The sequence below is a fragment of the Anomalospiza imberbis genome, chromosome 3 (genome assembly GCF_031753505.1).
Source record: "Anomalospiza imberbis isolate Cuckoo-Finch-1a 21T00152 chromosome 3, ASM3175350v1, whole genome shotgun sequence".
Lineage (NCBI taxonomy): Eukaryota > Metazoa > Chordata > Aves > Passeriformes > Viduidae > Anomalospiza > Anomalospiza imberbis.
The window spans coordinates 36,043,876-36,057,963 of record NC_089683.1 but is presented as its reverse complement, the minus strand read 5'-3'; the positions used below and the strand labels follow the sequence as shown (position 1 = coordinate 36,057,963).

Genomic DNA, 14,088 nt, shown 5'->3' with positions numbered 1-14,088 from the left:
TTTTGTTAGAATAAAATGTTTTCATGGCAAGTGCTTCCAATCTTTTCTGGTTTCTGCCAAAAGTGATGAGGTTTAGGGGTTGGTGTCACAAAGTATCAGATAAAGTTAAAAAAATGCCATCTTACACCACATTACTAACCCCTTCATAAGGGGCAAAAGGGTAATTTATGATTAAAGCTTGTTATTCACAGAAATTGTCATAGATACACCAACAAAACTACTTCTCACAAAATGTTAATATTCCAAAGCCAGCACTTGAAACAAAAATTGTTCCATATTCCACAGAGCCTTCTATGTCAGCAGTGATGTAAAACACTGTAAATTATGATATAATATTCTCCTCAAAATATACAATATACAGTCTCATGTGCTGGAATTCAGACCCTTCCATGTAAATGAGAAGGTTCCTGGAGTCCAGTCCAGTCAGTGAAGACTGGACTTGGTGGAAGCTGGAGAGTGATACAGCTGGGCCTAATGTCCTAAATGTTGTATCAGAGCAAGTGAAAAATATTCTCCAGCCTCCACCACTGAGATGTCTCTCTCTGCTGGAATGGAAGGTGAAGCACCTAAATGTAGGCACATTTTGGTACCTTAATCTATAACTGAATCTTACATGCAGAGTCATCAAGCAGAATCCAGCAAAAACAGTAAGGAACTTACAGAGGAGATGGCATGGGAAAAAAGACAATATATTAAGTTGTTTTTTTTTTTCTGAGGTTTTAATGACTGAATGTATGCTATTACAAGGAACTGTGCTTGCACAGAGAAACAAATGTGAGCTAAAAATTTTACTTCTAACAGCATATAGGTTTTCTAACAAAGTAATAGCTTAACATTTCGTACCACTACAAGTTTTTTGGCCAAGTACGAACAACACAAAAAACTCCAAAGGCATGTGAGCTTATTCCTCTAACAAAACCCACAAATATGTCTCATGCTTCCCTGAAGTATCAAATACATTGATGCACTGGTAAACTATTTCTGTTATTTTATCACATTGTTATTAAATGTTTTATCACTTCCATATTACAAATTAGCATAGTCAAAGCACTTTTGCATGCATCTGGATTTTTTCTTTCAGCTCCACATCACTAATCTCACATTTGGAGCTGAGGCTAAAACACCCTTAGTACTTTAAAGTATATTCTCTAAATATTTCAAACTAACGAGCTACAAATTTGTTTGTGAATGGTCTTCATGACCAGATACTGCAAAATATCCATCTTTGCTCATGCTGAAGAGACACTGACCACATCTTATGTTTATTTATGTACTTTTGTCCTTTACAAGCAAAAGAGGCTTTTAGCTAGGCTTCTTGTAAACCTAACTGGCTTCTTTATATACCTCAGTAACAACTATTTCTTAGAATCCTTTATGAGCTAGCAACACTGGCAAGACTCCTCAGTCCAAAATTTTGGTTTCCTTTCATAATGTTAGAGATTTCATGGCAAAAAGGAAAACAGAAAGGAAATAGGCTGCCCAGTAGACCACAGGCCTCCACAGCACATCTGTTCACAGAAGAAAAAAAAAAAAACCCTTTAGTATTATATGTTCGGTTGATATTGTTAACTGCAATATTCTCTGTACTCACAAGTTGCTCATTTCTGAATTCTGAAAATCAGGTGCTATACCTTGACAACTACATGTGCTGGCAAACCCTAGAAATAAGCTTCTGACATATTTACTGTTAATTTAAAAAGTGATCAACCTCCTATGGACAGACTGTGATTTCCAATCCATCAGAAAATCCTGATAGTATGACAAACTATTGCTCTGGCTTTTTTTCACAAAGAAATTATACAGTAGTATCTTCAACCCATGAAATTGATTTGAATGTAGAGCAACCTTAATATTCAATGTAATTCAGTTCAAAACAACAAACTCTTATTTACATAAAGAAGGCAACTGAAAAATTTGAAATTAATAGTCATAGCAGTGGAAGCACTCCTCAAAAAACAGGGAAACATATGTAAGAAGTGAGAGAAGTAGTCGAAAAATAAGGAGAGAGAATATCTAGAAAAAAAATTGAACCAGTTGTAATGAAGTACATGTCTTTGAATAAAAGGTTAGATTTTTGTTTCAAGAAACAAAAGTTAAGAATAATTTATTCATAACTTTGTTATATCCAACAATGAAAATCTGGTAATAACAGTACAAACCAATTTTATAGCTTTTCTTCTCAGTTCCCATTCATTCCATTCATAGGATCTCACAATAGTTGGAGGCAAGATATGAGTATCAGTTTGAGTACCACTCTCACATTTTGGGGGTGGTTTCATCGAACCTTTGCTTGCCTTTCTGGCCTGGATGAAAAGAAACAACCAAAGCCAAGCAAGGCATTGAGAAGAAGACACAGCAATAGCATATGGGTATGCTACTTTTTAAAAGCAAGTAGAGATCTGCAAACCACAAGTGGATAATGATTTTTACATTCAACAGTATTTTTGTTCCCCATGACTCCACTAAAAGGAAAACATTAAGTAGCTGATGGATTTAATTTCTGACAGAAAACCTTTGAGGCAGAGGCCACAGCTGAGCTGCAGACTCCTGTCTGCCTAGTGAAAATCGTTGGATTTTATAAAAAATGGGTCCCATCACCAGCAGTATTTTATAATGCAGGCACCTCAGTTTGACTTCATGAATGGACTAAAAATCACAAATCATAACTGGGAGAAGTGCAGACATCTCTGCTATAGCTGGGATATAAACTATATTTCAAACCAAGGGCCAGTTCAAGACTACATTCTTTCCACTGCTAGGGATCTAAAATTCACGAGTGGATCACAGAGAATGTTGTCTATAAATCGAAATCAAGTCTCTGGATTTCACATAATAACACATCACATTCATTATTGATGACTCTCCTTTTATTTTTTAATATGTTCCATAACTCCTGTCCCCAGATACAACTACACCTTCCTCCAGCACACATGGATGGACTGCTAAGCTAAAGCTCCAGTTAACGTGATATCTGACGTATCTTCTGTTGCATTTATGTACTGGTCCTTTAAGCTACTTTTGCAAAAATGAGGAAAAGAAACACCAGACACAAGACCTGCCTAGGCTATGGACTAGCAGCTTTTATCACTGCCAGAATGCCTTGGATTTACATATTCTCCTATGAAGAGATAAGGTGAGAATGACACTAAGTAGAAACATTTCTTCAATGCTCTGAAGACCTGGAAAAGATGGGCCTTCAGATAGGCAGAGGATTTTACTTCTTTCCTAAAGATAGGTATCATCTCTTCTCTTTTAGAAAGAACAGACCAACCAGTGACCCAGCAGCTGTTTAGCAAGAGGCATAGGCAGTGTGTACCTGTGCATGTGGGACAAGGTATTCAAACTGATGATGGAGCTCAAGCAGTTGAATTAGTTCTGCATATTTTTTTGCTTTTTCTACATTCAGTTGAATGAACTTATCTGGATCTTGAGCAAAGATGTATGCAGCTTCTTTTGAACTGAAAACATAATATTTCTCCTTGTGCTTCAAAATTCCAATAGCAGGATTTCCTAAAAATGAGAAGAAAAACCAACCCAAAATTAGCTCCACAAATTAAAATAGTGAACAGTACAATATCCAATACAAAAGACATTTGTAATCAAGATTCTGTGTTCCCTCAAGTTATTTTCACTTCCTTCATTTCTGAACTCAGTATAAACCCTTGAAAGCAAGCTTTTTTTAGAAAACTCTATTTTGTTAGGTCAGTAAAAACTGCTTTTGATCAGTTCACATCCAGCATGCCTTAGATGCATGTCTCAGAAAAACAATGGATAAAACACATATAGCAAAGGCATAAGAAACCAGTCTCTACTCTCAAATGGTTCCCCTAAAATCTCCAGCAATTATCTGATTGCAGATCAGCAGTGCATTTATACCAGAGGGCATAACACTGAGATGAACTGAAGAAACAGATAAAGCAGCTGGGAAGCTGAACAACAAATTAACAGAGAAAGTGAAGTGTCAATAAAGGCCGAATAACTTATATAGGAAAACACAAACTGATTTCAAGGACAGTGGCAGGTTGCGCTTAAATGTCTTTGCCCAGGAAACACCAGAATCATCATAGACAATCCCTTGAAAATACTCAATCAAAAAAGGAATTATTAGTATGCAGACAGAGGAAGAGAAGAAAACCAATGATATAACAACCTATAGGCTACATTTATAATAATACATTTTGTTCCAACACAACAGAACAAGTAAAAGGGAGCTAGGAGTGATCAAAGGCTTGTGATACCTTTCATAGAAGGAGCAGTTAAAGAAGAAAGCCTCCTCAGCATTAAAAAGAAAAAAAGAAATAATATGATAGGGGGTTATAAAACCATGAATTGTGTGCAACATAAAATTACTATTTAGTAATTTTCCTAACAGAAGGACTATCAAGTCTTTGTTGAAATTATCAAGCCAGAGCTTAAAACCATCTCAAAAAGAGATACCTATTCATAGCATATTTAATTATAATTGTGGGGATCTTGAGAATAAGAACATCCCATGACAAACTCTAGATGGATTCCAAAATCAATTAGATAAATGAAAAATCTCTTTGAAGGAAAATTCAACAGAAGGTTACAGACTCAACTTTAATCAGAGGAAATTCTATAACCACCAACTGCTAGGACAAGAAGGGATAAAATTAAGGAAAGATCACTCTGACTTGAATTCTCATAATTTTAAAGTGTACATGACTGCCCATGTGCAATAATCAGATACAGGGCTAGAGAGACCTCCAATCCAACTAAGGACAAGTGTTCTCATGTGCAATACTAAGTAAGTGTAAGTAAATTACATTGACATTAAAATATCTATTTTTTCATACTGACAAGGAAATGGCTATATTTTCCTCCAAAACTCCCATAGGTTTAAAAAAATTCTATATGGACAGGTTCTAGAAAGGATAGGGAGATGGAAAACATGAACTAGAATAGCTGAAATAAGGCTAACTTTCAAGACAAATGAGCCTAGAGAAACCAAAAATTCCTACAATTAGTTGACTTAATCAAGTGCACTTTTGCATTCTTTTCAGGAAAGATATTTAGTACTTTGTCATGACTATTTAAAAATACATATGAGGTAGGCATGAATGGCTATGTTTGCTACATATGGATGCACAATATAGAAGGAATGGCCATTTCCCTATGCCTGCATTATAGCACATTAACAACAGTAACCAAACCTGTATTGGTTATACAGGTTTGGTTACTGTTATACTGTTATACTACAGCTGCAGTGTAGGTTATACAGACACACATAGAGCAGGAAGAAACATTAATCCATCCCATCTTGTTTCTGCCCTGCTTTCCTCTTCAAGCCATCCTACCTTCCACGAAGGGCAGTTTATTTGTGTATTTAAAAAAAAAGATACTTTAACAAGGGAAATAAGTTATCTGGGGTGAAAATTGCAAATGTGGAAAAACAGTATTCCAGTTTGGACATAGGAGGATGCATTCAGAATGCCTTTACATTTTTCCTAATCCTTGTGTAAATATACAGTATGGAAAATACCTAACTATAAAGCATACCTGGTAGGGTAATACCTTTCACACCAATTGAATGTGCACAGAAACCATGGTACTGGATCAGCAACTGATCAAAGTTATCAGTAGTCTCTGGAAAAAGCCATTCTTGGTTCCTGAAATCAGAAACATTCACTCTGGTTCCTAAGAAAAGATAAAACAAAGGAAGGATTTCAATATTAAAATATCAGATGACTAAAAGTTAATAATATTACAGGATAAGCAGATAACTCTGGTTTTCACAGGATGACCTGTAGTGCCCAGATGCCTAAAGCCAAACTTTAGTCCTGCCTTAAAAAAGAATGTACTGAAAATCAGTCCTGTGAGAATCTTCTTTAGTAGCATCAGTTTTCTTTGAAAACACGAGAGAAGAAAAACCAACAGGGACAACAACAGGAAGATAATATTTTATTACTTGATTTTGTTTTCACTCTCACATGCATTACAAACTCCCTGACAAAAAACTTGGTTCCTAGGGATACCATCTTACAAAAAAACTCTTCTGGTAACTGAAGCCCTGTTAAATTATTTTGTTTACACCCTACCCCCCCTCAATTTCCAAAGTTCTGAAAGGTATAAAAAGACATAAATACACTTAAAAAATTTTACAAAAAAAATATAAATATTCTCTGATCATTCTGCCATTTTTGTAAGGTATGCTGGTATCTAGAAGTTCTATTTTAATTTTATATGTAAAAATAGAATCACAAGCTACACTACTTGAAAATGTAAATCTATATCCTACAAGGCTTATTTTAATTTACTGTGCAAATTCTGAGTATTAAAAAAATCAATATATAGCACCTTCTGTAAAGGATCTATTGTAAAGAAAATTCAAACCACAAAATCTTGGAAAATTAAGGAAAACCAAAAAGTTTCAACTTTCCATACCCATGGTTTCTTTTATCCTTTCCACATCACTTTTCACAGTCACTCCTTCCAGAAGAGATGTTAGCATTTCCTCTGGAAAAAGCTGTGAATGGATTTCCAAGAATTGTTGGAGATTGTCAGCCATATTTGTGAGGAAGTTTAGCAGTAGCATTTCATCCTGAAAGCCAGTCCAAAGCTTGGAAAGTTCCATAAACAGAGGCTAGAATATAAAGAAAATTATCTGAAATGCAGATTTGTTTTATGTCTACGGTGTAACCCAAGCACTGTGCACAACAATCTCAGCTATGAACAACGCAGGGCTGATCTCCAAGGCCTTCAGCAACCAGAAATTCCAGGGGAACTCAGGGACACTGTAAGAGGACCTTCCATCACATATGCCTAAAGCAAGTATATCCAGCATGTCAACCCACAGGCAAGAGCTGTACTTTTCTATATTTTACTCCAGAGCCTTTCTCAAATAAATGTACTCTGTGACCATGCTTTGAATTTAGCAATTCACTGACAATACAGTTTTATAACTGAAAATAAGGTGTACAGGAGTAAGGACCAGAAGGAACACACCTGATTAATTACCAGAGTAGGTAAAACCGCACCTATATACAAACTATCAGGTTTTGTTATTTTGTCTGCCCTGCTTCCAGAGTGAGTTGGTACCACAGCCACCAGGCCATCATGTGTGTCAAATGGAAGGGGTGCAGGCCTCTTCAGAGTGGTCCAGGGTTCAAGGCAAAACTGGAGGCTGCCCTTCCCAGCACTGTCATGCTGTTGGCATTCAGGTGTAGGCACATAAAGAAGCAGCCTATAAGCTTTAAGTTTAAATGCTGCTTTCGATGACAGTGACATAAAATGTGCACTGTTACAACATCTAAACACACAGAGAGTATTTACAGGAAGAGATTCAACCAATGTGAAATGTACACTTAACCACACATTTTATGCATGTTAACAACATTATCATAACAGGAGCCAACAGAGACAGCTCTGGAATTCATCAGCATTGCTAATACTGTGGAAATGTTATGGTTACAAAAATGGAAGAAACTAAAGGAAGATCTAAAACATTCTTAATAGAATAAACAAAAAATATTAATGAAATGTACTATTTTTCATAAAACAAATGTTTACTACAAATACAGACCTTATCCTATGCTTTTTAAAAGACAGAATGCCCTGCTTCTCTGCCTTTGTAGAGGATACAGCTTGTCAGCAGCAAGCCAGAGACAAGAGAAGTTATTTAAATCGTGTGTTAACAGAAAAACCTCTACCTGAAAAGGATCTGAAATCAAAAGGCATTATATAGTCTGTCTTCAGCAGAGAAGACAAATCAACTAACCAACCAGAAGAGAGAAAAAAATCCAGGAAGGCAGCAAACAACAATAGACAGCTTTTAGGGAAAAGGGTAACGTGTATCAGTCGCTCAAGTCCTGCAAAGATATAGAAAAGGAAAAACTGCTTTAAGTAGCTGGACAAAAGGGCAAAATGTTCTCCAAATGAGAACATCTGGTTTATAAAATCAAAAGCATACATAAAGTGAAGCTTGGATCACTTAGTTAAAGTGCCGTTCCCATGAGTTTCCGGCTTGGATGCTCGTATGGGAAGTTTAAAAAGTAGTCTGAGTAGGTGGGGTCATGATCTTCATCTTCCTCCACAGTGGGCTTTATTTTGCTTTCTAATAATTAGCTTAGAATGTTGAAAAATAACCTAAAATATGTATGAAACTGCATGCTGGTGCAGCAGCTAAGCACAAGGAATTGGAATGATAATCAAATCACACAAAATAACAAGCTCTTGCAAGAAAAGCAAATTAAATGAAGCTGGTTTCTAGCATATTTCTCTCCTGTTTCCTTTATAACATGCCAGCATAATACTCCCAGGTTTTCACAGGCTCATTAAGCAGCCTCTCTCATAATAGCTGTAGTTTACAGCACTCATTCCCTTTCCCCCTAATACCTCCTTCCCATGTCCTGTAGCTCCCAACCAAGGGTGCAACAGTACAGAGTATCAACCCTTCAGGGGCTGCTCACTGGCCAGAGAGCACACAAACCCCATTTCAGACCTGATCTTGGTAAGGCTCTAATTGTATGTCTCTAGTTGCTCTTTTTTTCCCCATAAAAACTGCAAAAATGACATATTTTGAGATCTTTGGACTCTGACAAATGTGACTGAAACTTGCCAACAGGTTCAGAAGCTATTGGGAGGGCAAAAGAGGCTGACAGCCCCATCACAGAAACCCAGTTTCTTCAGAAAAATTATATCAATGACTCATACTGTAATTACAGGGAGTGCTATCTGAGGGAACTTTAAAAGAATCATACTCTATTGTGCTGTTTTCTGAAATCATTATGTTCTTACAGTTTCTGCAAGGAACAGGAAAGAATATATACACAAACAAAAAAGGAAATCTACAAATAATGACAACTCAAGACACAGTAAAATACCATTTAATTCCTTTGCTCCCTTTTTGTACATTACCTTCTTCTTACCTTCGTCTTTTATTTGCCCCTTCAAAAATCACAGATGATATTGTAATAGAGAGAAAATTTGTAGCCTCTTGATAAACATAAACTATTCAAAAACAGACCAGCAAAGTATCTTACTTTAATAATGCTTTCTACTGAAGAAGTAATGGGTTTTCCATTCATAATACTTACAAAAACTTCTCTGGACTCTATGGAAGTCTTATCCTGAACTGTGTTTTTCAATACCATCATTGCTGCTTCAAACTGAACATCCAATGATTCAACTTCTTGAGCACTTGTAATTGCATTAGACTGGAAAGAGAACATCAGGTAAGACATATTGCACTCCAAAAACCAAGTATTTAGTAATAAGTATTTACCTGGGCTTCTTCATTCAACTATTTTCAGAACAATTGTTTTAGGGAACAAAATGTACATTAGCTATCCACAAAATACGTTTTTCCTTAAATGTTTAGGTGTTCAGGCACTTCAGTCACACATAAACTACCAATTTTTATAAAAAATCCTCTACATTTTCCCAATGAAGGAAAAAAAAAGACTTTTTTCAATGCCTTATACAGGAAAGACTAATAAAAACCTGCAGTTTCTCAAAAGACAAGTGAAAAGCTCTTCATTAACAAAACAAGAATTTAAATTGTATTCTTCAAAGACTTTTGATGACTCTATATATTTTGGGGGTGTCTGCAGATGAAAACTGAGATGATTTATGGATTGATCAAGGAAATTTTTTTCTCTCATGCCTTTTGGGGCAGAGAATCAGTATGCAAGCAACTTTTTAATGGTGGACTTGGCAGTGCCAGGCTAATAAGTTAATGGTCTGACTTGATTTTAAAGATATTTTCAAACCCAAACAATCTACGGTTCTTTGTCTAAAGATATATTTTATCTTATTTCATTTATTTCTGAATATTTTTTCTTCTATTTCTGTCCTGTGCAAGTAGGTAACTTGAAGACATCAAACAAGACATACGTAACATCTGCAATAAAAGCCCACAGGATATAACATCTCACCTGAAGGATGCAAAGGAAGGCTTCATACTGTCTCACATTGAATAGTGCTTCTTTTAATTTAAAAAACCTAAGCTGGGAGAACCTTTGGGGCTCTTCCTGCATGGATTCCAGCAGGGCTGTGTAGCGGTGGGCTAGCAGCTGGCAGGAATTCAGACATTCATCGAGAGTCTGTGTGGCCGACGGAATGGCTTCGTTCAGGATGCCTGGCACTATTCACATAGAATAAATATGAAATATGTATAAAAAGAATTAATGAAATCATTATCACATGGTTAAAGTGCAGTATTTGAGCATAATGGTCTTCCAGTGAAATTCTGATTTCTACATTTCGTTCTTGTATTCATGCATTTCTAAATACTTGCAAACCAGATTAAACCACCCTATCTCACTAGTCAGGTTGTTGTAAATATTTAGAATTACAGTGGTGGAACTATCACAGTCAGGTCAAGGAATGTGAAAAATCTTGCTTTATCGTAGATGCAACTCTGTTACTACATGGGTTTCCTGAGAGAATCTGCACAATTAAAATTCTCAGATTCCTAATTTGTAGAATACCAATAACAATAACATGGCTCCCTAAGATGGGAAATTATTGGAGCAGCTCCAGTGAACAAGTCCAGAAAGAATGAATTGGGAATACCCAGCTCAAATGCAGTTCTTTACTTACAGTCATCAATGCCACGTCCTCCTTTCTGGCACTGCTTGTTGTACAAACGAATTCCTGTCACTAGCATGGCAAGATCTTTCAGCTGTTGTTCTTTGTCCTTCTTACTGAGTGAGATGAAAGTAATCATCTCTGTCTGGGGGAATACACTCTGCAAGGCAGCTGTAAGCATTACAAAGTCGGAGAAAACCCTCAATATGAGGGAAAAGAAAATCAATAAGCAAAAATGGCTTCTCCTGAACAAATGCAAAAAGTAGGAAATTAAACATGGGAAATTTACACTTCAAGGCTGAGCAGTGACAGTTTGGATAGCAAGCATTCATCGCAGTTTACCATGTTTGTATCTAAATATCAGCAAAGAGAAGGTGAAATTTTATTTTTTCAAGAAGAAAAGCCCAATTTCACAGCTGGAAGTTTACTGACCTGTCACCTCTCTGACAGCCTCAATATCTGTTGGGGATCCCAGGCCAGATCTCAGCAGCACATAGGTAACGACCTTTTGATACACATTCTCCATTTCTTCTTGCACATGTGGACCACTCTCTGTGATGGCTCTAACTACAGGAGCCAGTTTTCCTTCCAGAACACGCTCCTGCTCACTCAGTAATTCATCTAGGAAAGAAGGTAACTTAGAAAGTACTATCTAAATCCTTTGAAATTTGGTTCATACAGAGGGTGCAGTTCATTTCTACAGTCAGAGCACCAACTTAAGGTTTCTGAAGCACAGGTACGTGGAACAGAAGTTCATAGTACCAAACCATTAGACTTAAAAATAGCAGAGTTAAACATTAATAAAATTAGCATAATTAACATCAGTCAGTAGAGTCCTAAGAACTGTTCAGGCCAAATTAAATAGCAAGTCTCTGGCTCCCTGGACTCCTCTGACTGTAGGAGGACCTAACTTACACACATATTTCAAACACACCTGAAGTTATATGGTCAAGTCTGAATACTACTCAAGATCTCAAAAACTTGCTGGAGTTACTGAGCTTATAGAGTTCAGTGGATTTAGGAGCAGCTCCCAGTGTTGCTAATTTTTGGTTTTAATCCATGCTAACAGGAAAACGTTTTCATTATCTCCCCAAGAGAAATACTTTTTTCACGTCTATTCTTGTTCTGTGTCTTCTATTTCCCAGCCACCCTCCACTGTTCCTTTCAGATCAGGAATTACATTTACAGCAGGGGCATTTTCCCCACCTCATTTTATTTTCACATTCTCATTCTCAGACTATATGAAGTTACTACTAACGAGACAAAAACATATTCAGCTGAAGCTGTAACTGATTGTTGAAGATTACTCAATCTCCCAGTTAGGGATATTGATAAAATACTGACTTCTGAGTGCCTTCAGACATACAGGTGCAGGTGCAAGCTTTTCTTGCTGAAGGCAGCTAACCACTGAACCTGAAAGTGTAATTGTCCTCAAGCAACCTAATACATTATATTCAGTAAATCTCTCAGCATGAGAAGAGTGTACTCTCAAATCTAATGTACACTTTTCCCTACTATATCCATACTGAAATATCAGACTCCTGTACAGCAAATTTCTCCTGGGATTTTTATTTTGCTTTACTGCCAGGATTCATTTAACAGTAATTACTATTCTGAAATCATAAACTCAGCATCAACTTCTATGAAAACATATTTGAAATTACCTCGGTTTGCATAGTTCATATCAAAGTAAACTTGCATCTTAATTGTGCTTAGGGATGGGTTTGTTGTGTCAAGCAGTCTGGTAACACAGAGCTAAAAAGAGAGTCAGAGAAGTGAGTTCTTATCTCTGGGGAAACAGTGAACTGATAGTGATCTACTACAGGTTTCACAACAGCTGCAGAGCCCCCTCACTACCATTTTCTCCATATAAAGCTTTTCTAAGGCATTTATTTATGGAAACATAATCCAGTCTTTAGCTACAGAGCCATGAGAATAAAGTAGCACTAACATTTTGAAAGTATTCATGTCATTTTAGTTACAGGAACAGGTAGAAAATAATGTTATAGTCTTAGATAGGTAGCGACTGTCAACATCATGTCAGAATTACCTGGATAAGATCTTGCATATCGTCTTCTAAAAGTATTCGATCCATATTAAAATCATTTCTTGGATCTAAAACAACAGTTTTCACCTAGAGATTGCCAAAAGAAAGATACTAATTTACATCACAAAATATCACCTTTGCAACTCTCTTTTTATTTTCTGAAAAATCTCAGATGCATTCAATATTTCTTTACTATTCTTTTTTATCCATTTCTGTCTTTGATAATGAAACAAAATTACTTCATTTCACACCTTTCCAGTTTCAATCTCAGTTCTCAGGCACAAATGAAGAAAAAAATATTTTTGTGATACAAATATTTAAACATAGCTCCTTTAAAAATTATTTGGGAAAATATTTTCTTAAGTAACATTTTTTGAAAATCCATCATGGTTGTTTATAAACTTATAAGTTAGTGTTATATAAACATTTACCACTTGAATAAAAAAACCCATAGTGTTCTACATGCAGGAAAATAAGTGCATGATTGCAACTGGTGTTCATGCTGGGTGTCTTGCCAGCCACTTGTATGAATTTTTTACTCATTAAAATTTTCCTGCTTAATTGATTAATGCTGCTTCTGAGCCCAATCTTTTTTCTAAAGCTGCAGTGTCACCTTCAGGGGAAAAAGCATATTAACAGTACTGCTGTGAAGCATTTACATTTATATACAAGTTTACCAAGAGCTGATCATCAATAAAGAAGGAATCTAGCCCATCTTTCTTCAGACACAGCTTTGCAGGTGTATTCAGACAATATCCTGTAGCAGTGCTGTGTCTCCTAAGAGATGCCAAAATGTAAAATGATTTTAGGATATTTATAGTTGTCTACCAAGGACAATACTGAGATTGATTCCATTAAATTTTCACTTTAATTGGGATCAAAGCCCATTCCTTCAAATATTCAGCCCATTTATACTACCTGGCCCTGTCTGAGCAGAGCAACAAACAACATTATCCACCACAAGAGAGGGAGGAGGTATACATCGAAGAATAAATATAGCTGCTGCATTAAACATTCACCTATGCATCACAGGTTCATTTATGAGAGTGTGAAAAAAGGTTATTAAAACTTGGTGAAACTCCTCTTTTTCACTTCTGAAAGAAAACAATGGCTCATCTGCCTGCAGAAGAAAGAGCTCCGAGTTGGAGTTCAGAGAGTTTGCAGGACTCGGCACCTGCAGCCTTCCCGGAGCATTATATTCCCATAAGATTTCAGGGGAATAAAATACTTTTTCAGGTTTTTAGGACCCCGTATTGGATGTCGCTGAATGCCCCTTTAAAATACCTCGCTGCAGGTAATTGGAAACCAAGATATTTCCAAACTCAGGTCACCCCTGAAAGCCTCAGCTGCCGCCAGCCCCCTTCGCGCTTACCACGAAGGCCACCAAGGTTTCCGAGAGGCTTTGTCCCTGGGCAGCGCACTCCAGGCCCACCTGGCGGATTATTCTCTTGATGGCACTTTGGAGCAGCTCGCCGGACATGCTGGCCAAG

At 36.7% G+C, this 14,088-nt stretch overlaps 1 protein-coding gene across 1 annotated transcript in view; it reads right to left on the bottom strand.

Annotated features, from left to right (window-relative positions):
- The window catches only part of CFAP206 (cilia and flagella associated protein 206), a 15,464-nt gene extending 1,376 nt beyond the window's left edge, over positions 1 to 14,088 (bottom strand). Inside the window, exons 1-11 of the mRNA XM_068184005.1 lie at positions 13,971 to 14,088; positions 12,602 to 12,685; positions 12,216 to 12,306; positions 10,984 to 11,172; positions 10,564 to 10,722; positions 9,897 to 10,105; positions 9,057 to 9,176; positions 6,406 to 6,604; positions 5,521 to 5,658; positions 3,317 to 3,510; positions 2,160 to 2,303 (exon numbers count right to left, since the gene is read on the bottom strand). Of these exons, the coding sequence (XP_068040106.1) occupies positions 2,160 to 2,303; positions 3,317 to 3,510; positions 5,521 to 5,658; positions 6,406 to 6,604; positions 9,057 to 9,176; positions 9,897 to 10,105; positions 10,564 to 10,722; positions 10,984 to 11,172; positions 12,216 to 12,306; positions 12,602 to 12,685; positions 13,971 to 14,078 (1,635 nt within the window). The 5' untranslated portion in view covers positions 14,079 to 14,088. The remainder of the gene's footprint in view (positions 1 to 2,159; positions 2,304 to 3,316; positions 3,511 to 5,520; positions 5,659 to 6,405; positions 6,605 to 9,056; positions 9,177 to 9,896; positions 10,106 to 10,563; positions 10,723 to 10,983; positions 11,173 to 12,215; positions 12,307 to 12,601; positions 12,686 to 13,970) is intronic.